General features: G+C 40.6%; 1 protein-coding gene across 2 annotated transcripts in view; it reads right to left on the reverse strand.

Annotated features, from left to right (window-relative positions):
• STXBP6 (syntaxin binding protein 6) overlaps positions 1 to 25043 on the reverse strand; it is a 263606-nt gene that overhangs the window by 181531 nt on the left and 57032 nt on the right. For both annotated transcript variants that reach the window (XM_052659978.1, XM_052659977.1), the window contains exon 2: positions 8357 to 8545. In XM_052659978.1, the coding sequence (XP_052515938.1) occupies positions 8357 to 8510 (154 nt within the window). In that variant the 5' untranslated portion in view covers positions 8511 to 8545. The remainder of the gene's footprint in view (positions 1 to 8356; positions 8546 to 25043) is intronic.

Raw genomic sequence — 25043 nt, forward strand, 5'->3', positions numbered from 1 at the left:
AAGAAATACACACCACCTAAGCAAGGTAGGGATATTTTGAGGATTAACTGCAATTAAAACAAGAGAACAAAACAGAGACAGGATGATTTTTATTTTCATCTATATAATATCTGAAAGATATTTTCAATATTTACTACTTTTATAGTAAAGAATAACAAATATAGTTCATTATTATAGTGGTCTTGTATTTCTTCTTTCATTGTTAATAGCTTTGTCCATCTCTGAGTTCAATGTAGATTTCTTCATTTTTCCTGGATAAAAACTCTTGGAAAGTGAGCTCACCACTCCTGAATAGATCATTTCTATCAGGGTCAAAGTTCACCTGTCTTGTATTTTTCCTTTTCTTTCCTCTAATATTTATAGATCTTAAGACAAGATCTAGTCTGAGTTTAGAAAGTAGATAAAAAGAATTTCTTTCTTATGCTAGGTCTCTGACAATTACTTTTGGTTAAATTAATTCCAATAGCAAACTATAAAGAATGTTCTCAAATTCTCATAACTGTTTCGCGTATCCATTTGGATTATTAACAAATTGAATTTATCCCTATGTGATATATATGAAATAGGAATGAAATTTGCTATTAAAATTTTCAAGAGGGTTCAGAACCCTAGACCCTCAGAGCCCAAAGGAAGCTCTGAACTTGTGAAATGAATTGAATCCCAACAAAATTCAAAACTTTGATGATGGCGAACCAAGAAGAAAGAGACCAATATGTATTCTTTACATAGAACTGAGTACCAAAAACATCCTATTATGTCAGGTATACAGTTTCTCAACTTTTAGCTTCAGTATCTCACGCATAACCCTTTCAGGTAAGTTTCCCTGCTGCCTCTCATGCTGTATTTAGTAGGGCCTAAGTGGAACCTTAGCCTCTTGATGAAAGTGAAAGAGGAAAGTGAAAAAGTTGGCTTAAAGCTCAACATTCAGAAAACGAGGATCATGGCATCCAGTCCCATTACTTCATGGCAAATAGATGGGGAAACAGTGGAAACAGTGTCAGACTTTATTTTTCTGGGCTCCAAAAATCACTGCAGATGGTGATTGCAGCCATGAAATTAAAAGACGCTTACTCCTTGGAAGGAAAGTTATGACCAACCTAGACAGTATATTAAAAAGCAGAGACATTACTTTGTCAACAAAGGTCCATCTAGTCAAGGCTATGGTTTTTCCAGTGGTCATGTATGGATGTGAGAGTTGGACTATAAAGAAAGCTGAGCGCTGAAGAATTGATGCTTTTGAACTGTGGTGTTGGAGAAGACTCTTGAGAGTCCCTTGGACTGCAAGGAGATCCAACCAATCCATCCTAAATGAGATTAGTCCTGAGTGTTCATTGGAAGCACTGATGCTAAAGCTGAAACTCTAATACTTTGGCCACCTGATGCAAAGAGCTGACTCATTGGAAAAGACCCTCATGCTGGGAAAGATTAAAGGCAGGATGAGAAGGGGACGACAGAGGATGAGATGGTCGGATGGCATCACCGACTCAACGGACATGGATTTGGGTGGACTCAGGGAGGTGGTGATGGACAGGGAGGCCTGGCGTGCTGCAGTTCATGCAGTTGCAAAGAATTGGACATGACTGAGTGACTGAACTGAACTGAAGTGGAACCAGGGCATCTCTAAAGTTCTAGAGGTTACTCTAAGAAACACCTAGGACTGGTAGCCATGGAGATTAAGAACATTATTGCCAAGACCAATGCTAACCCACATCATTACCTTCCATGGGATCTATTTTACATAAATAATTTCATCAAAGATCATTCAGGACACTTTTTAATAAGAAAATTTTGCTCTCTACAAATCTAAAATCATTTTGAAAAGATTAAGATTCTCAGTTTTAACACAATATGTAGGAGAATGTATTAATCACAAAATTTAAAGTTTCTTCATGCTCCTTCTATGGAGATAATGAGCAGCAGGCAAGGAAACATGTTTATCCATTTAGAGATATGAAGGGTAACATTATACATTATGCATACTGAATTAAAACAGATCAGGAAAATCGATTTTAAACATGAAATTATGGAATGTTCAGTAGGTAATTAGCCTCTAATAGTAAACTGATATTAACTTCTCAGCAAGTTTCTAGTTTAGTCTTGTAGGCCCAAATATCATGGAGGGGGCAACTGACTATAGAAATAGTTGTAGGCAAAGCTTACTTCACAATTTGAATGAGCCCACAGTTCCAAGTTATAAAGTCCACATTGTCATGAGGTATTTAGTAAGCTATGCATTTAAAGTTTTGAACTTGTCAACTGAACTGAATCCCAGCAAAATTTAGAGCTTTGACGATGGCCAACCAAGAAGAAAGAGACTAAGATGTTTTCTTTAGATAGAACTGAGTACCAAAAGCACACTGTTATGTCAAGTATACCAGTAAGACAACCCAGAGAATAATTCCTCAAGACAGTGAAATAGAAACATATGTTCACATAAAGACATGTACATAGAGGTTCATAACAAGAATGCTCAAACTACCGCACAATTGCACTCATCTCACATGCTAGCAAAGTAATGCTCAAAATTCTCCAAGCCAGGCTTCAGCAATATGTGAACCATGAACTCCCTGATGTTCAAGCTGGTTTTAGAAAAGGCAGAGGAACCAGAGATCAAATTGCCAACATCCGCTGGATCATCAAAAAAGCAAGAGAGTTCCAGAAAAACATCTATTTCTGCTTTATTGACTATGCCAAAGCCTTTGACTGTGTGGATCACAATAAACTGCGGAAAATTCTGAAAAAGATGGGAATACCAGACCACCTAACCTGCCTCTTGACAAATCTGTATGCAGGTCAGGAAGCAACAGTTAGAACTGGACATGGAACAACAGACTAGTTCCAAATAGGAAAAGGAATACACCAAGGCTGTATATTGTCACCCTGCTTATTTAACTTCTATGCAGAGTACATCATGAGAAACGCTGGACTGGAAGAAACACAAGCTGGAATCAAGATTGCCGGGAGAGATATCAATAACCTCAGATATACAGATGACACCACCCTTATGGCAGAAAGTGAAGAGGAGCTAAAAAGCCTCTTGATGAAAGTGAAAGACGAGAGCAAAAAAGTTAGCATAAAGCTGAACATTCAGAAAACGAAGATCATGGCATCTGGTCCCATCACTTCATGGGAAATAGATGGGGAAACAGTGGAAACAGTGTCAGACTTTATTTTGGGGGGCTCCAAAATCACTGCAGATGGTGACTGCAGCCATGAAATTAAAAGACGCTTACTCCTTGGAAGGAAAGTTATGACCAACCTAGATAGTATATTCAAAAGCAGAGACATTACTTTGCCAACAAAGGTCCGTCTAGTCAAGGCTATGGTTTTTCCTGTGGTCATGTATGGATGTGAGAGTTGGACTGTGAAGAAGGCTGAGCACCGAAGAATTGATGCTTTGGAACTGTGGTGTTAGAGAAGACTCTTGAGAGTCCCTTGGACTGCAAGGAGATCCAACCAGTCCATTCTGAAGGAGATCAGCCCTGGGATTTCTTTGGAAGGAATGATGCTAAAGCTGAAACTCCAGTACTTTGGCCACCTCATGTGAAGAGTTGACTCATTGGAAAAGACTCTGATGCTGGGAGGGATTGGGGGCACGAGGAGAAGGGGACCACAGAGGATGAGATGGCTGGATGCATCATGGACTCGATGGACGTGAGTCTGAGTGAACTCCGGGAGATGGTGATGGACAGGGAGGCCTGGCCTGCTGCGATTCATGGGGTTGCAAAGAGTCAGACACAACTGAGCAACTGAACTGAACAATTTTATTTATTATTTATAATAACAAAACGTCAGAACTCAGATGTCTGCCTATATGCAAGTGAATAAAAAATTATTTTATAACTATGCAATAGAATACTAACCAGCAATAAAATGAACCATCAATGCTTCAATTTAAGCATCTATTGTGTTTATACTTGGCAATGTTCATAGTGCTACAGGAACTGGGAACACACTGACACACAGGTCAGATAGATGGAAGCACAGGTTTGCAGTGATACACAGCTGCTTCTGTCCGAGGGCTCAAAAGACCATCTAGGATAACTTCTCGTACCTATAAAGAAGAGGGTAGTTGCTACCCCTCTTCTGGCGCAGACTGAGATAAGACAGTTAAATAATTCTTATGATCATCCCACTAGTGACTCTGTAAGACATTTTTGAGAATCAATTTTTTCAGGATATATTTCAGTTCAGTTCAGTTACTCAGTCATGTCTGACTCTTTGCGACCCCATGAATCTCAGCACGCCAGGCCTCCCTGTCCATCACCAACTCCTGGAGTTCACCCAAATGCACGTCCATCGAGTCGGTGATGCCATCCAGCCATCTCATCCTCTGTCGTCCCCTTCTCCTCCTGCCCCCAATCCCTCCCAGCATCAGAGTCTTTTCCGATGAGTCAACTCTTCACACGAGGTGGCCAAAGTACTGGAGTTTCAGCTTCAGCATCATTCCCCTCCAAAGAAATCCCAGGGCTGATCTCCTTCAGAATGGACTGGTTGGATCTCCTTGCAGTCCAAGGGACTCTCAAGAGTAAATATATCTCAAGATATATTTACACATAATAAAATGTAACTACTTTAAGTATGTATTTTGATGAGTTGCGAAAAATGTATGCACCCAAGTAACCACCACCACAATCAACAACATATAGAACACTTACAGCACTGCAAGAAATCCCCTCATGTTTCTTTGCAGTCAGTCACCAGTTCCACCACCTGGCAACACCAATGGGCTTCCTGTCACTATAGCTTAAGTTGTATCCATTCTAGAATTTAATATAAATAGAATCATATAGCATGTGGTCATTTCTGTTTTTTCTTCTTCACCCAATACAAGGTTTCTGAGATTCCTCTATGTTGCTACATGTATTGATGGTTCATTTTTATCACCAGTTAGTATTCTACTGCATAGTTATAAAATAATTTGCTTATTCACTCACATATAGGTGGACATCTGAGTTCTGATTTTTGGTTATTATAAATAATAAATAAAACTGTTATGAACTTCTATCTACCTGTCTTTATATGGACATGTTTTGATTTCCCTTGGGTAAATGCCTAGGAATAGATTTGTTGAGTCATACGTATGCAAGTTCAACTGTATAAACAACCTGTCAAATTGTTTACCAAAGCAGTTCTATCATTTTTACATTTCCACTAGCAAAAATGAGAGCTCAAATTACTCTACATGCTTGCTAACACTTGGTATTCTCAGTTTTTTAAATTTCAGCCGTTACTGAAAAGAAAAAGTGGAAACCAATATTTTAGAAAGTTAATCGTAGAGGCATCTCAGTAGTAAGTATCTGCATACAATCCAAGAAGTCAGCCAGGAAGTCCAATGAGAAACACTCAAATTCTATCCCAAAGCTCCATGAATGAACTGGAGAGGTTATTTCTCTCCTGGTGTGCATGCATGCTAAGTCGCTTCAGTTGCGTCCAACTTACACAATTATAACATAACTCAAGAAAGAGTTTATTTCCCCTGATTCAGCACCATTTTGGATTCCCCTAGAGGATACAACCCACCCTGAAAAATAAGTCGTCTCCTGATCACAGGCCTTTCCTGCTCAGACGGCCAAACACAGAAAAAATTCAAATACAGAAAAGCATTAGTAAAAGACATTCAGTATATAAAACAGCCATGCTGACATGCGTACATTGGCAAGCTTTGAAAGCTTTGATAGTCTTCTCTTTATAAAAAGAATATAACTCTTTATGCAGTATGAAATGTGGTTAAAAATTATTTGCAGACATTGCCTTAATTTGGACAAATTTTGCCTGTTCAACATGGAGAGCTGGTTTTCATCAACCAAACCACAAGGGCTGAAGGGCTTGGACTTCCAGAAAGCATAGGGGGTTCGCTCTGATAGCAGAAAGGAACAGCTGTCATTCCAGGGCCCTGCTTCCACTGCAGTCTCCTAGGTAAGCTCAGATACAAAGACTAAACAGGACTGAACAGGAGATAAGGCAGAACTCAGAATCCAGCTCACCTTTCAAAGAAGCCGCCCTTCCCTCTGCCTGGAATGCCCCCCACACCCACACCACCTATTTTCAGAACCAAGGAGCCCTACTTTTCCTGCAGTTCTGGGTTCTCTCAAACAATCCAAATCCTCCTAACACATGCTTTCAAATCATTATATTTTTCCTCTTTAACCTTTTCACAGTTAATAATTATGTTTATTTTGGTGAGTAAAATATTAACGACTACTGCTCCTTCCCCACTGAACAACATAAGTGTCATGAGCTTTTCTCCTAACTGAACCCACCATGAGTGCTCAGTATATAAAAATTCCTTAATAAAATTTGCATAATGAATTACTTGTTAATTAAAACAATGCTTTCTCAGAAATGTATTGATAGGCCTCTATGCTTTGCATAAGATAGAAACTAAAGGTGGCTGTTTCTTTCTCAATTATAAGAAAATTCAAACTGCAAAAAAGCCATGGTTATCAAAGTTGCCTGGTCTTCTCCTGCCCCAGTTTCCATTAAACCAGCTGCTTCAATGTCAGATCTGCTTTGTCAACCAATCCTCTCAAAATTCAAATCCATGAAAAGGATGGAGACTTTCAGAACTCAAGACTCTCCTACATTAGAATGTCACAGAAAAGCTAGTCATAGTTTCAGACTTTCAACCTGAAGGTCCTGGTAATTTATAAAGGAAACACAGTTACCCAGTAAGTCCCCAGTTACTATTCCCTATGGCAAACGGTCAAAGTCTTTCACTGAGAGGAGGAGGTTAGAGGACCCAGGTAACATTACCAACTTCATGATCAGCAATAGGCTGACAATAGCATGTGCCTTAAAGGTAAACAAAACCATCCTCTTCAGACTTCCCTCGTGGTCCAGTGGTTAAGACTCCAAACTTCCAACGCAGGGGGCACAGGTACAATCTGTGGTCAGGGAACTAGGATCCCACATGCCACCTGGGTGAGGCCAAAGACAAAAATGCCCTTTTTTCATCCACCTTTTCTGCACCTACTGTCTTCAAGAAATCTCAAGGGAACGGTGAGAGAATTGAGCTCAAGAAAATTAGAATCACTGTGCATCCACGCTCATCCCATGTTCAGCTCAGCCCAAAAACAAAACAAAATTTAATTTAATGCCTTCTATTCACTATCAGTACAAGCAAAAACTCCAGAACTGAAATTTAAAGATGTGAAAATGCTTTTAAGACCTGAACCTCACTTACAAAATACTAGGAAGGTATTAGGAGAGGCTACTGAAGTCTTGAGTCCCTATTGCGTAGCAAGCACTGCCCAGCACATTAAAGGAATGCAAATATCTTCCAACCCATCACCAATTTTATTAACCTAATCACTACTGGGGTTAAAGAAAGACCAGTATTTCAGGGTCAATCCTCATTCTAACCACTGAGAAGGCATTCTTACCAAACAGCTCTCCGTTTCCATTTCATTTTACACTAAGGCACAGTCCTACTGTTATCTTTATATTTTCTTTCTGGAAAAAAGCTATCGCTACCCTGAAATAAGTTCTGATAAGGAAACGAGCAAAGGCTTAACTCTTAAAAAAAAAAAGAAGCTAAAAATGGGTCCAAAAATAAAGTTTTATTCCCAAGCCACAACTGGAGAAACTTAGGGGGGGAAAAAAAAAGATGAATAAAGGCAAGACTAATTTTTCCACTGCCAAGTTACAAGAAATATCAGAAACATTACAAATGTTCTAGGTCCTCAGATTAGCATCACCCAGAGCTCCATAGAAAACTTATCCAAATTTTATCTCAAAAAAACTTGGGATGAATCCACAGTAAGTTCCACAGATCTCCTACAATCACAAACAGAAAGAGGAAAAAAATAATAATAATCACACAAAATTCTAAGCTTAATGGAACAGATGCCTCTTCCTGACAAGGAACAGCTGTCGGGCAAAGCTGTGATTTATGAGCTGAAGCTACTTTCTCACATTCCATACGGTGTCGATATTTATCTTGAGACCAACTATTACTGATTATTGGCAACTGTTGAGGGGAAAAAAAAAAAAAAGTCCGTGAAACTCAGGCTGCTGGTAGTAATAATTATCCAAATACAAGGAGGCGTTCTAAAACAAAAATCTCAAGAGAATAGCCCACTTTATGTCAAGGCCCTAGCGAAGGGAAAGTATGGACAAACAGATGCTCTTAATGAAATGGAAAACACATTAAAACTGCACTTCATTACCTCTGCATATAAGGCAACCTCAAAAGTCAAGATGCCATGAGTCTCCAAGGATCAAGGAAGACAACAGACAGGCAAAGAGTGGAAGGCAGCCATTTCAAGCCGTGAACTGTAACCCTCCTGGATACTAGAATTAACTGCTGCAAAACAGAAGACATCTTTAATAATATTCATATCATTTTTATTACCTGACAGGCAGATGTAAGTTAAATATTCGCCTTGACCTCCAGTTGCCAAGAAAGGAATCTTTTTCTTTGTCCTCCTCTTGACCTGGACAGCTCCCAACATCCTTTCATCAAGAGGTGCAAAAATTTCCTTGCTGATCGCAGATTTGGCACTCATTGTCAACCAAGTAACCAGGGCACGCAGTGAGTTTTCTAGAGAAGAAAAAGAAAAGGCAGGTTGGAATTGGCAATATTGTAAAGAGACATACAAGAATGAGCAGTAGCTTATGATCCAACCACCCCACTCCCAGGCAAATACCCAGAAAAGACAAAAACTCTATTAGCAATATAAATGGCTGTCAATAGATGAATGGATAAAGATGATACGGTATAGAAACACAGTGGGATACTACCTAGCTATAAAAAATCAAATAATGTCATTTGCAGCAACATAGATGGAGCTAGAGATTATCATACTCCGTGAAGTAAGTCAGAATGAGGAAGACAAGTAGCATATGATATCCCTTATATGTGGAATCCAAATAAAAAATGGTATAAGTGAACTTATTTATAAAACATACAGAGTCACGGACATGGAAAACAAACATATGATTACCAAAGGGGAAGGGGTGGTGAGGTATAAATCGAAAATTTGGGAAGTACAGAAACACACTACTATATATAAAATAGATTAACAACAAGGACCTACTATATAACACAGGGAATATTCAATATATTATAATAACCTACAATGGAAAAGAATCTGAAAAGTATATATGTGTGTGTGTGTGTGTGTGTAAAAGGTCATTTCATTGTATACCTAAAACACTGTAAATCAACTGCAATGAAAAAAAATGAGCAGCAAGTTTATTTGCAGTTGAGGTAATTTTCAATTTGTGGTTTAACCTCTCACTTGCTTGAAATGCATTATATTTCAATCATTAAAAGCAAGGCCTTCACATTTATAATAACTGAAAAAAATTCAAACAAAAAAGGAATACAGATTTACTTGCTGAAAATGACAAATTCAACACAAAGAGATGAACAGCACAAAATGGGATCGAGAAAGTATGACAGTCTCCACCCCAACTGCACCTGACTCTACCTAGCAGGTGGCACCCACCCCATTCCCATTCTACAAGGACCATGATTTCACCATTTTCAGTTGAGAAATCTTTCCAATGTCGAGAAATCTTTAAAGTCAAGAGGTTCACTTTGAAATCTCCTTGAACTCTAATATAAATCTATTTCCCTAACTCTATTCATAAAGGAAATAATTGCACCATCTTCCCCATAATAACGATATATGCAACAGAAGACCATTAATTTAATCACCCTTCAGCTGCTTTGGATCAAGCTAAGTAATTAATCCTTATTTATTAGCCTCTTTCAATGGGTCCTATTTTCCAGGACTCCTCTGCCTCTCACTGCCATGCTCTGGACCCTCGACAAATTCTCCAGTTTCCTTAAGCTAAAGCGGACACAGAATTCTAAAAAAAAATCTGACCAATGCCAAGTATTTTGAAAATGTTACCCAGCAGTTCCCACATGCTATGCTCCTGTTGTTAACTGGCACTGTGTGCCCAATAATTAAGAAAATAAAGCAGCATGTTGCTGACTCACAATGGGTCCCCTCTCTCCCCAATCCCTCAGTTACACATACACAGTCCCCATGTTATATTTAGTTTCCCAAAGCTGTATTCCCTAAAGGTCTTAATTATGCTTATTTGTGTCTATTACATTCAAGGTCAATCTGAATGTTAACTGTATATCATCCAAAAACTCAACTGTAACTTGAATAAATGAGTCAATGTTTTCTATGCCATCATTCCAGTCATCCTGGATGTCATCATCAATATCTTAATCAGTAATCAACATTTGTTCAACAAATGACAAAACTAAAGGTGCAGAGAAGGCCAATGGGTTGTACAGCGTGTACATGCAGAGGTCATGTAGGCTGTACAATGTTCGGAGACCCTGCAGAGGGATCAATAATACAGCTATACATGGCAACGGCAGCTCAAAGAGCTGCCCAGTGGATCGTCATTTCCTTCTCCATTCCCAACCCAGGGATCAAACCTATATCTCCTGCATTGCAGGAGGATTCTTTACTGCTGCGCCACAGGGGAACAGCTGAATGTGCTAAGCAATGTTATTGTATCAATGCTAAGTTTTGTGAATGAAATGACAGCATTTGGTTATGCTGGCGATGTCCTTGTTCTTAGGAGATATGTTATAAAGTATTTAGGGGTAAAGTGTCATGATATCTTCGACTTAATATCAAGTGATTTAGCAAAATATTCATGTTATAAAACTGTATCGATACACACACACACAGATATGGAGTAAGAGAGAGGGAGAAGAATGTGTGGCAAGATGTTGAAAACAGATGACTCTAGATGAATTTTACAAATGAAGCAATCGGTAAATAAACACCTATTACATGCCACCCCAATGCTCAGTATTAGAGATGTAAGAAATAATTAAGATAGGCTCCTGGTTCTCCAGGAGTTGACTACTGATCATATTAAAGATTTCCCTTAAATTCAGATGATTTATGATGGAAGACATGGAACATTCCTCCCAATGCAAGATTCACAAATGTTACAACACAGCTGTCCATCTATAACTGATCCACACCTGTAACTTCATAGAAGGAAAGAGATATATTAAAAAAAAAAAAAAAAAAAGAACATTCCCCTGGTTAAAGAAATTTCTCCTGCTTTCAATTCTGTAAGTAGGTTTTCTCAGTGGCACCAAGAATAAACAATAAAAAGTGTTGGTGTTTATTACTAAACAACAACAAAAAAAATCCTATCTATCCTTCAATACAGATCTGTGGCCAGGTCGATGTGCTCAGATCATGATATCTTATCATTGCCAGCAGGTTCTTCATCCTAGCTGAGTACAAAATGATGATAGAATCTCTTGATATGCTGACCTCTAACTGATATCCCGTGATTTCCAAGAAATTAGCAAGCAGAATTTCTCCTACTGTGATTTACCCTATGACTTTGCTAGGCAGGATATTACAATTTACAGGGACTTTTTTTTTTAAAGGAGTGAAACTAGCTTTTTTCTAGCTCCAAGGTCTCTCACCTCTCAGCACTTGGGGATGTGGGAATAAGAAAGCCAATGGTAGCACAGTGGCTTCAAACTTCTAGGAAGATTGAAGAAAGTCATCTTCCCAAAGTCATCAGGCATTCTCTGACCAGAGCCTTCCCAACAGTGGCAAGGCTTCTGCTTTTCCAACTCAGAGTCATACTTTTCTAAAATTGTGGTTAAAAGAAATAGAAAGCTATCATTTTATTATGCAAAATCTGTCAAGAGAAAAAGAAAGAAAAGCAATATGCACGTGTTAACAAACTCATAGGCAACCCTGCTCATCTTTTGAAAAACTGGTAAGAAATGGAAATGACCTTGTGTTGCTTTTTCATATGGATATTCAGCGGCCAAGAACAAAAGGGAGGAAAACAAAAAAAGGAGGAAAAATAGAACCAATAACTTCAATGAACACAAGGTCTGGAATCAAACAAACTTGGGTTCAAATTTTATTTCCAAAACTGAAGACGTATAATGTGCGTAAACCTCTTAAAATTCCAGATTCTCAGTTTACTCATGTGGGAAGATCTTCACCTAATTCATGGAAGGGCTGAAAGAATTAGATGAAACAATGCATGCAAATCACTTATTCTGGTGCCTGAATCGCAATGAATACTTAAAATGGAATTTTTAAATTAACTCTCTAAGTAAGAAAAACAGAAGACACTCTTGCAGAAACTCAGTAAATGTAGCCTTCCATTTAGAAACTGTTTAAAATTTTTGTTCAGGACAAGGACATGAACACGCCTGTGAGCACATGTGTATGTTTTTGATGCTACTCTGGAAAGGGAAATTGACAGTGGATTAGAAGAGAATGAATCAGAAAGTAAAAGGGACACTAATGTAGATTCATAGAAATAATCTATGAGTGTCTCCCAAACCTGACTGCATATCTGAACTTGGCAAGGAGAGCTTTTCAAAAATGCAGACCCTTGGGCCCCTCCTTTACCCCCACCAAATCACAATCTTGGGATCTGCAGTTGTAATCAGCTAACTGGTTCTCCAGCAGCCATCCTGACACCTAATTAGGTGAAAAACTGAGAGTCTAAGGAGGAACTGTGGGGATGGAAGAGTGTATTCTCATGAGGACAGGAAGAGGATGCAGAGGACTTCTTTTCTCCATTCAGTCAAGCAGATTTCTCAGATCTTAGGTCTTCCTGCTGGTAAATCAATGCCCTGCCCACGGCTGGAGCCCTTTGTAAGAAAATCAAGATGAACACACAGCAGTGGTACACCTCTGATCAGTGTCACTCCAATCTACATGACCCTGAGGGGGGACAGGCCATGCCACCCAGAAATATGCTGCTTTAGTCTTAATTGTTTTGAGCTAAAAGCACCAGAATAAACAGCAAATGTGGGCAGAGGCTTCCTCTGAATTCCCTTTATCTGTCTAAAGACAAATCCTCCAAAGGAACTCAGTTGTCATAAATTCCCTCTCCAGGAGTTTCATCCACGAGGAAAGACTGACTCTTGTCACAGGAAAGGCAACTAGAAGCCCACACACACTTAGACATACTTGGTCACCAACTGTCATACCTCCCATCAAGTCCTGTAAGGGCCTTTCACGTTTTCTAAAAATCATTTTCGTGTTGGAGAAGACTCTTGAGAGTCCCTTGGACTGCAAGGAGATCCAACCAGTCCATTCTAAAGAAGATCAGTCCAGGGTGTTCTTTGGAAGGAATGATGCTAAAGCTGAAACTCCAGTACTTTGGCCACCTCATGCGAAGAGTTGACTCATTGGGAAAGACTCTGATGCTGGGAGGGATTGGGGGCAGGAGGAAAAGGGGATGACAGAGGATGAGATGGCTGGATGGCATCACCAACTTGATGGACGTGTGTTTGGGTAAACTCTGGGAGACGGTGATGGACAGGGAGGCCTGGCATGCTGCAGTTCATGGGGTCGCAAAGAGTCGGACATGATTGAGCAACTGAACTGAACTGAAGAGGTCTACACCCCCTCTCTCTCCCCTACCAAGATGGTATGTAATCCTACATTCTAAGCTGTCTCAGGAATTACTCATTTCTCCAGGGTATCTCCCAGGTACATACCAGGTGTACATGTTCATAAACTTCTGATAGGTTTTCTCTTGTTAATCTTTTATTACAGGGGTCTCAGCTAAGAATAAAAAATCTGCCTGCAAGGCGGGAGACCTAGGTTGGATCCCTGGGTCAGAAGTTCCCCTGGGGAAGGGAACGGCTACCCACTCCAGTATTCTGGCCTGGAGAATTCCACAGACAGAAGAGCCCATGGGTTCTTCAGGTTACAGTCCATGGGTTGCAAAGAGTCGGACACAACTGAACAACTTTTGCTTAGCTAGCAGCTAAGAATGCAGAAGAGTAAAATTATTTTTCCTCCCCTACAACCCATGAAAGTTCTCTCTCTTCCTGGTCCACAGCTTCTATAGGCTATAATTACAAAGCTTTCCCATCCAAGAAACCAGCCTACAATATGATTTGCAAGTCAAAGTGGCTGGCTGCCTTAAGTGGTAGTTGTAGAAACTAATCGCAGTTGGCTTTCTTCTCCCTCAAGCCTTTTCATGTATCTTCTTCTCCCTTTAAGCCATCTAACTCATAACCACTTTGTCAGTACACGATTGCTGTACTGAGATGATCCTCCACCCACTATCAAGAGCCAGGAAATCCTCCTTTCCAGGAGGAGTCATAAAATCCAAGGACCTCACAGAGGAGGCAGACGATATGTTAAAGGGTAGAGAGGTAAGATGTTCTCGTTCTCCAACATGAACATTTTCGGTTTCCGGAACTTGAACTGGCACTTGTCTTGTGTGTTCAGGAGACAAGGATGGGTGGTAGGGACTCATTAAAACCGCAGTGTGACAGTGCCTTCATTATTCTGCAGGTGTATCTAAGGTGGTATAGCTGATGGGCCTTAAATATTTCTCGCATGAGAGGTAAAGGCCACCTCTGGTGAAACAGGTACCTCCTATTTAGCTTAAGATTATTAGATAACTGACTCATCTAACTTTATTCACTCGCCACACTTCACATGCAATCTTCTGGTCATCTCTGGCACTGGCTATGACAACACAAGTAATCTGGTCTCTGTGACAATCATATGCCCACTGCCAGCAAGTAACCAGAAATGCCTGGTTTTAGACTTCACCCTCTCAAACCAGTTACTGTGACTTAACCCTGAGGTAGATACACTCAAAACCAGCTGATACTAAGTTTTAAGAAGTCTCCAAGTTAACAGCAAACGGGATACATCCAGGAAAACTTTGCAGGGTGGGGCATGGGGTGGTGGTGGTGGAATTAGCTGGTCTCCCCTAGTGCATGGGAAATCTAATGAGGTGACCTCAAATAACTGATAAATAAGAGAAATAAGGTTATTCTCTAAGATCGGACTTCTGTACGCTGGCACTTTTTGAAATTCCGCAAATGCACCTTGACTTTCACCTTTAACTAGATGACACTGATCACCCAGCTCCCACTGCCTTTCTGGTTTTAAATCCATGTGTCTAGCTGGCAACTGAGCATTTCCCCTAAGAGTGAATTTAGATTCTGCCTTGTTTCTCAAAACCGCCAAGTCTCCATGACAACTAACCAATCACCAAGTTCTGCAGATCCAGTTCAGTACTTCTGGGCTCCACCAGATCTTCTCCATCCTCGCACCTCTACCTTGGTTTGCATCTCCATCATCCCTGGTTTGAATGACTTGGATGTCCTCTAAAAGAGCATCTGTGGCACTGGCTATGACAACACAAGTAATCTGGTGTTGTGATAGAACACCAGATGGAACCACTTCCATCTTGCTTCCATTGTCCCTCTACACTGTCCAGTGTGATATTCTAAAGGATGAATATGATTCAAGTTTCACTGTATTCAACTTGTTTTCCTCCAGGCTTCAGGTCCTGAGAGGGAAACTTGATTTCCTTGCCTAGGAGTGGGGGAACACTATACATACTGAAGCCAAATTAGAGAAATGTTAAATTGCTTCCCTTAAACTTCACAGTATTTAACTACTCAGTGTTACAAGTCAGACATTATTACACAATCATTAAACTTAGAGATAATCTAAAAATGGTAATTGTACTCCAAAATCAAAAAATATCACTTAGTAGCAAGAAAATATGCAACTTGTTAGGCAGTAAAAATCAATTTTTTTTTTTTTGGTGTCATAAGACCAATGAGATAACGTGAGGTCACATTTAGCTACTTTATAAAAATTTACTCAAGTAAATTTATAAACTTTATAAAAAGTATACTCAAGTAAGGGTTACTGATTATTATACCAGGATGGTGCAAAAGTAACCATGGTTTTTGCATTGTTGAAGTTTGTCGGTTGATACTGATAATTACAATATTGTGCTGGCTTCTGCCACACACCAACATGGATCAGCCATAGCTACACATATGTCCCCTCCCTCTGGAGCCTCCTCCTACCTCCCATCATATCCCACCCCTCTAAGTTGTCACAGAGCCTCAGTTTGAGTTCTTAGTCGTACAGCAAATTCCCACTGACTATTTTACATATGTTAGTGTCTACGTTTCCATGCTACTCTCTCCATCTGTCCTACCCTCTTCTTCCTGCCCACAGCCCCCTGAGTCCTTAAGTCTGCGTTGCCTTTGCTGCCCTGCAAACAGGTCCATCAGTACCATCTTTCTAGATTCCATATATATGCCATATGGATACACCATATCTGTTTTTCTCTTTCTGACTTACTTCACTCTGTATAATAGGCTCTAGGTTCACTCACCTCATTAGCACGGACTCAAATGTGTTCCTGCTTATGGTTGAGTAATATTCCATCATATATATGCACCACAACTGCTTTATCCATTCATCTGTCAATGGACATTTAGGTTGCTTCCATGTGCTAGCTACTGGAAATAGTGCTGCAATGAACACTTGGGTACATATGTCTTTTCCAAATATGGTTTTCTCAGGGTATATGCCCAGTAGTGGGATTGTTGGGTCATATGATAGTTTTATTCCTAGTTTTTTAAACCAATGCTTCAAAACTTGAACGAATTGGGCTACAAAGTTTTGGCTTATCTGCCACATTCACCTGAACTCTCAGCAACTGACTACCACTTTTTTAAGCAATTTGACAACTTTTTGCAGGGAAAATGCTTCCACAAACCGGTAGGAGGAAAAAAATGCTTTCCAGGAGTTCGTCGAATCCTGAAGAAAGGATTTTTACACTACAGGTATAAGCAAACTTATTTATTACAGCAAGAATGTGTTGACGGTAATGGTTCCTATTTTGATTAATAAAGATATATGTGAGCCTAGTTTTAAGGATTTAAAATTCACAATATGAAACCACAATTATGTTTGTACCAAGCTAGTAAATATGCAATTCTACTTCTACTTAAACAACTTTACTCTTAGATAAGACAGTTCTCAGGATAAAAACTTTAGTCTCTCCATACATGTAAGCATGAGAATAAATTAATTAGGCTAATGTTTCAATCTATCAATTTTTTTCATGCAGTTCAACTACTACTCTCAACTGAAAGTTCTTATTATTAGAATCTAAATAGGGAGTTAGATAAGCCACTAGAATAGACAGATAACTTTAATCTGGTTGTAACATTCAAAGTTGAACATTGCAGTCACTACAAGCTCATCATTCTTTTTTGGTAGAAACAACAAGGGCTAAGGAATGGGTTTGCCAATGGTACAAAACTAGATGGGGATGGTTGACCAAGCCAAGAGTCCAAATTTGAGACTTAACAAGACTTACAAAGATTGAGATTAAATCAATAAGTCATACAGAAAATCTGCTAGAAATATCCTAGAAGGAGCCAGAAACTTCCAAACAGGAAAAATATAAATTTTAAGTATGTAAGCTAAAAACATTCCCCATTCTGTTAGAAAAAATATTTGGAGATAGACCAAAAAATATCTTAAGGGGGGAATTCCAAACAAAGACTGTGTACATGGACATCATTTGGGATGCCAGGTCCTGATAGATTCAGGCAATCTGGGCAGGGGAGGATCTGGGACTTGTTTTCTTGATGATATCTTTGATGTATTCTACTGAATAACCAGGTAAAGAACCACTGTCTTAAAACCACTGTATTTAATGAATTATTTATACAATAAAGACTCCATAAACATGTTTTGAGAGTACAAGGCAGATGCTCTGTAAAGCTCTAGTAATGAGTCACTGAGGTTTGTACAGCACTTCGTGATTTATAGAACACCTCCACGCAATCCCAAGTACACAATCAAGACAGCAGCTAAATGTATCTTGCAAAGTTTGCTCTTCTTGTAAATTAGAATCTTTAGGTGTATGTGTTTATGAATGGAAAACTATGCCATTTTAAACCCACCCCTATTGATCTAAGGATTATGAAGAGGTATAATTACTTTCTTACCGAGATTAGTATTTGAATTGAAATTTTTTAAACCAGCAATTCCATTACTAGAGAAAAAGGAAATGCTGTATGTATTAGAGATGATGCATGCTTACTCCAGATCCATTTTTAAGAGTGAAACATTATAAACAACCTAAATACCCATCAATATCCAATCTTCATTGGTAAAATGAAGTATAGCCCTTCCAATCAATGGATTATCATATAACTTCAAGTCATTGGTAAAGTACAGCTCTTCCAAACAATGGATTATCAAATAACTTCAGGATAGTGATTTGAAAAAATGACTGACATAATGCAGAAGTTACAGAACAGAAAACGAGCTCATGAATACAAACTTGTATGTGTGTATTGATATGCATAAAGAGGTTTCTAGGAAACAGTCTGCCAAAATGTTAATCTGATTATCTCTGTATTTTGACACAAAGAAAAACAGTATTTTATTCCACTATAACTTGACTCCTGTGTTCCTTAAGAAAAAAAATTGTTTTTGAGATACATTCTTTCTCCCCAAACTGGAAGGCGTAGCAAAATGTATTTTATTGAGATCCAATGATCAGTCTGCCCTATTCTCTTTTCAACTCCTGTCCAGACATGGTGTTGGGAATCCCAAAGGTGAAAGAGGATAAATTTACATCTTCAGTGAGTTGTGAGAAAGGAGAGCAGATGCTGTGAATGATTCCAGCCAGGCCTGGAAGTGATTCTGGTGAGAAGAAAATGCCACCTTTCCTCTGAGCAAATGCAGCTACCTGCTAGGGCCCACAGTCTTGTGAGCGGAAGTTCAGTTGGACGTCAGCCTGTATCTGCTCCCTCAGACACACTCCGTGTTCAATTCAGTCGCTCAGTTGTCTCCAACTCTTTGCGACCCCATGGACTGCAGCACATCAGGCCTCCCTGTCCATCACCAACTCTCGGAGTTGACTCAAACTCATGTCCACTGAGTTAGTGATACCATCCAACCATCTCATCCTCTGTTGTCCCCTTCTCCTCCCGCCTTCAATCCTTCCCGGCATCAGGACCACTGCAAAAACAGTGCAACCACACACAGCAACCCTGGTCATGACCCTTAGCTCTTTAAGGAAGGACAAGAGGAAGGTCTTTTCTACCATCAGGCTACCAAATACCATTAAGACCTGGCTGGCTTTCTCTCCCATGTGTATACTAACCCTCCTCTTGTAGAAGACATTACGTTCACAGGATCCTCCAAGCCAGTGACTCACGTCTGCTTCAATTATAAATCTAGACTATTGTCTTCTCCTCGTTCCTTGTTTATATGTCCAGTAAGCACACGCTTCTTGTCGGCTTAATATCCAAAGAGCAAACCCTACTCTGCACCCAGATCACAGGACCTATATTTACAGAAGTTTATTTACATGGTGGGTGGACTTTTTTAGCTGCCTTAGAGATCACTTCCCTAACTTTAACAGATGATATGATAAAGCCAAAAAAATAACATGACCAACAACAAGAAAAGGGTGCTGCAAATATGCCATTCAGAGGATTTGCTGAAGGATTAATTCTGTAATAGAATCTCCACATTCACAAGCTTAAATTTCCAGGACCAGCTAAGCTGGTTCTATAGTACCCATATACCAATTCTGCAGTAATGGGGAGAAATAAAGTACCAAAGGGAAGGGCAATTTGGGGTGTGCATAATGACAAGATTATTGATCCAAAGTGTGAGGCAGGCCTTAAAAATGAATTTAGGCACATCAAAGAAAGAACAGAGGGTTTAGGGAAAACAAACTAAAAAGAACCTCCAGTTGTTGGCATTTTGCAATTTTCAAGTACTCATGTCATTGTGGTACCCAACAGCTAGCTGGCAAACTAACAAAACAATATGTTGGCCTGAGAGCATTGTTTATAGACAGCACTCATAATAGACAAATCTATTCCCACCAAATATGGACAAAGCCACACGAGGACTGACAACACGAAAATAAACATTTTAATTGTGTGCCATGCTTGGTACTGCTTGCTGAATTAGATTGCTTCTTTTCTTCCTTGACACTGAAGATAAAAGCATAAAAGAGCCTTTTTCATATTTGTTACCTCAAATCTTAGGTAAATTATAAATTCTCTTGATTTAGCTATTTCTATTTCAGAACAGACCTGGAACATAATACTAGCCAATTAGCCATTGCACGTATGCTCAGTCGTGTCCGACACTTTTGAGACCCCGTGGACTGGAGCCTACCAGGCTCCTCTGTCCATGGGACTCCCCAGGCAAGAATACTGGAGTGCATTGCCATTTCCTACTCCAGAGTATCTTCCCGATCCAGGAATCGAACCCATGTCCCTTGCGTCTCTTGCATTGGCAAGCAGATTCTCTACCACTGCACCACCTGGGAAGCCCTAATGCCGATGGTCAATGGCCAATTTTTTAAGGGTATAAAATGTACACAAAATGAAAATGTAGTTAAAACAAGTTTACAGATTTTCTAACAATCCAAAAATCAGTGCAAATCTTCTCAAAATAGTCTCTAGATATCCATTCTGAGAGCATTTCCTCCTTGAATCCCTTATTTGGAGAATACTGTCACTTTTTAATTTCTTCAGATCGTTCAGTTAGTTTTCTGTAATTGATGTTTTCTCAGTGTTATACTCTGACATTATGTCCTCCAGAGCAATGAGGGCTGCAGAAGCAATGTGGCACATCCAGAAGGCTTAGACGTATTTACCTCGTCAACCTCAAAGACAAGCCACTCTGTCCTTCAATGACTCAGTTTTACAAATGCGATTTTCAATAAGGTCATTAAACTTCTCATACGGATTGGGCCAAGGATTGCCATTTCAACTTTAATCAGTTTCCCCAAGGGTCAAGTTCATGACTTTGTGCCTGTGTAATGTAATCTGAATGGGCTTCCCAGGTAGCACTAATGGTAAAGAACCCATCCGCCAACGCAGCAGATAAGAGACGCAGGTTTGATCCTGCGTCAGGAAGATCCCTGACGCAGGTCAGGAAGATCCCTTGGAGAATGGCACGGCAACCGACTCCAGTATTCTTGCCTAGAGAATCCCATGGACAGAGAAGCCTGGGGGTATGGTTCATAGGGTCACAAAGAGCCAGACACAACTGAAGTGACTTAGCACATAATATAAGCTGAACAGCGCTGGAAGATTCTCTCCCAGCTTTTCCCATTACCTCAAATTCCAACAGGAGACACATACAATTAAACAAAAGACTTTGGTATTTGCAAGTCCCCATTAATACATTTATATGTGGGAGGGGGAGAGTGAGAATCCATTTTACAGATGAGGAAACTAAGGCTCAGAATAGCTAAGTAAGTTGCTCTAGATCATGCAGCTTTTCAAGGACAGAGCTAGGATCTGAACCTAGGAAGCATGATCCTCGGAGTCTTGGCCTACCTCACTATCTCCTATTAAAGAAACAAAAAAGGCGGAGAGAGATGAGATAGAAACACATTCCTAGTAGATCAAGACAAATTCATCTGCTTCACAGTTTTGCCTCTGATGAGCCTTGCTTTCGGTTGGACGAGTTATCATCCCTGCCCAGTTACTACAAAGATAACGAATCAGGCTGGAGTTTGAAGTCCTTTCTGGATATCTGTTCATCTTGGGTGTGCAGGTCACGCTGTGAAATTGGCAAATAGGATCACGTAATCTAGACAGAATAGAGCTTGTTTTGATTCCACAAATGAAAAACTGGGGAGTTAAGAATATGTTAGTGGAGAAAGTTTATGATAAATCTCTATCTCCATAAATAGGACAGTGCCCACCGAAGCCTCACAGCTGTTCGTCAGCCTCCTTTGGAGACCAGCCGTTTACAACAGGAGTCAGCTCCCGGGAGGATCTTGGATGGCTGCCACCGGGCTATTTTATGAACCTTGTGGGCTATTTTCCAAACCGGAAAAGGCTTAAAAATGAAAGGCACATATTTCAAAGATTTCTGCTTGTTCTCAGGGGAAACTCCTCTTTCCACTTCCTGAGCTGTATTACCCCCTCTGGTATTTCAAAAGCACAACTTGGACCCTCCTTGGTACCTCCTGCCACACACACTTTCTGCACCTTCGATCTTCCGCTGCCAGTGCTTCAGGCAACCTTAGCTGCTTCCCCAACAGCAAAGCCCCCGGTTTCACCCATTTGAAACTGGCAAGAGGAATTCTATCCACTTGACTTCACTGAGGAAGATCTCAGCAAGAACTTCCAAATGAGCCAACCAACAACCACTTCTTGACATCGTTAGGAGCCCTGCCAATCAGCTGCCTATACTTCAGCTGAAAGACGTGAACAAGTAGGTATGTGGGCATTCTTAAGCTTACACATTTAACAGCTGGAAGTGATTTAGTGATTTTCTAGCTCATTCAACTCTCTTCCTTGAATCGTACAGAAACTGAAGTCCAGAGGGTAATACCCAAATCATACAGAGGACCAAGGTGAAGATGAGGGCTAACTATTGTTCTCCACTTTGCTGTGATGCTCTTTAAAGTACAAGTGATGAGAGTAATCCTGAGTTTGTGGAAGGTGGGACCATGTGGCGTGTCAGAAGGGAGAGGGAAAGACAGAAAACGTCATTTATTGCTGGGGACTCTTCTCTGATTCGTCCTCTTTTTCTTATGAATTGGCATGAAATTAAGTGTTGGACTAGAATATTTCTCAACCTCAACTTTTGGCTCTCACCTTCTACTCCCTTGAATTTTCACAGTTTGTGTTTCTCGTTTGGGTGTTAAGTCCAAAAGCAATGATGGCTGCCCAAGTGGAACAGCTTGAGATAGTCCAAGAAGCACAGAACTGTTTTGGCCGAGTCCGAAGCCACAGGCCCCTGTGCTGACCCCAACTAACAGGAGCCCCTCCCACCATCTCAGTGCTCTGAGCCACTGGAAGGAGAACGTGCCCCGGGCAAAGGCATGAGTCCATTACCAGCCTGGGAATTAATGTTCTGGATTGGAGGGCAGGGGGACGTGGTCTCCTGAAAGCACATGTTAATCATGCCCAGAACCTAGATGAGCCGCTATACGGGTGTCTCAGTGCCTATTCCAGGCCCTGGGAAACAACAGGAGAGGAAAATAGGAATATGTCAGGCCCAGTTCTTGTCTTCAGAACTGCACCCTTAGCCTCGGTACAAAAACACTACCAGATGCCTGCAATCTGCAATCAGTGCTCTATTAAAATGCTCTCAGAAATGCCGGAATTATCCTGACTTCCACACACAGCTGCACAAGGTCCTACTGGGTAACTGAAGAGTCTCTACAGGTTCACTTGAGACTCCCCAGAAGCAACAAACTAGAATGCCTTGGTTAGGATCCAACGTCCAATCAACAGTGAAATCTCCATGTGAGAGGGATGAGTGGGAAGGCAGGCATCCCTGCTCTATGCATCAGGGTTGCCACCGAACAGCCTACAAATCCAGGTCAGATTCAAGGTCCATAGGCAAATGAGGATTCTGCCCCATTCAATCAGCTCCTCTGTCATTCAATGTCAACCCCTTTCGTAATCAGCATGTTCTAGAAAATAGCTAACTTCTGACCTAACCAGCTGTGCAATGTTTGATAGGGAAGGAAAAAACCTATCAATTGAACACTACTCAAAGACTAACTCAGATTAACACTAGTGTCACACATTAACAAATTACACAGACATTCAAGCACAAGTAATCCAGCTCACCATTCAGAATCTGGAGCCAGGACACAGTGGTCACTTCCCCCTACACTCAATCTTACAGAGCTTGGGTGGTGAAAAGAAGACGAGATTTGTCCTCAGATGATCAGGTCTGAACTCTGTCTTTGCCTTTACTTGATGAATAAATTTGAGTAGAAAATTTGAGTAACAAAGAAATTCCCCCTGGGGTCAGGACCTTTCCTTCTTCACACATTTACTGAATAATTACCAAGACTTGGGCTTTGCATAAGGGGTGGAGATTATAGACCAGGTAGATCTATCCAACAGGAAGAGTCTAGCCAAGGAGAAGGACAAGGACAACAGGCCACCCGTGACTAAATGAGGAGTCTGATGCTGCTGCTCCACAGCACCAGAAGAGGCGAGTACTTTAATCCTTCAGAAGCTGGTGATCAGGAGCTGCTTACTCTGTTAAGCCTATCTTTGAAATGTAATTGAAGAATTTAATTATGTTGGCCTGCTGGGATTACACAGGGAGACCCACCTTGATGGAAAGTTATGGAAGCTGTTAACTTTGAATGACCTGATATATGCCTGCACTGACACCTGCGATCTGTGCTAGGGGTGTGCCCTGGACCCTTCAGGAGAGATGGACACAGCTGGACCTAAGGTGAGTGCAGCATTCTGCCTGCAGGTACACATTCATTTCTGCACAGACCTTTAGTTCAGTTCAGTCGCTCAGTCGTGTCCGACTCTTTGCGACCCCATGAATCGCAGCACGCCAGGCCTCCCTGTCCATCACCAACTCCCAGAGTTCACTCAGACTCACGTCCATTGTGTCAGTGATGCCATCCAGCCATCTCATCTTCTGTCGTCCCCTTCTCCTCCTGCCCCCAATCCCTCCCAGCATCAGAGTCTTTTCCAATCAGTCAACTCTTTGCATGAGGTGGCCAAAGTACTGGAGTTTCAGCTTTATTTAGCATCATTCTACACTTTCAGAAAAGCAAGGGGAAACTCCGGGTACCTTGCGTGGTGTTGGGGGGAATGGTCAGATAAGCTGCTACAAGAAAAAGGTGGCTGAGAGAAATATAAACTCCTCAGATGTCCATTTGGTCTTAAGTATGAAGTGGGAGGAGGGGAGGTAAAAGGTGAACTTTTAAAATGTTCATTCATTGCCACCGGTTCACTGTAGTGGGAGTGGATAGACTGAGGTTATCAATGGACAGTTTTGTAAGAATAAGTTTTCTTGGCCGATGTACATTTTAAAATGGCATATTTTAATGGAATCTAGAAAGATGGTACTGATGAACCTATCTGTAGAGCAGCAATGGAGACACAGCCATTAAGAACTGACTTGTGGACACGGCTGGAGAGGAAAGAAAGGAAAGGGTGGATGTATGTAGAGAGTAACGTGGAAATATACATTATCATATGTAAAATAGATAGCCAGTGGGAATTTGCTGTATGACTCAGGGAACTCAAGCTGGGACTTGGTGATGGCCTTGAGGGGTGGGATGGTGGGGGTGGGGGATGTTCAGCTGGGGGGAATATGGGTAGACCTATGGTTGATACATGTTGATGTTTGGTAGAAACCAACACAATACTGTAAAACAATTACCCTTCAATTAAAAATGAATAAATAAAAAAAATAAAAATGCATATTTTATGTGAGACAGATTTCTAGGGA

Source organism: Budorcas taxicolor, chromosome 21, assembly GCF_023091745.1.
Source record: "Budorcas taxicolor isolate Tak-1 chromosome 21, Takin1.1, whole genome shotgun sequence".
Taxonomy (NCBI): Eukaryota; Metazoa; Chordata; class Mammalia; order Artiodactyla; family Bovidae; genus Budorcas; species Budorcas taxicolor.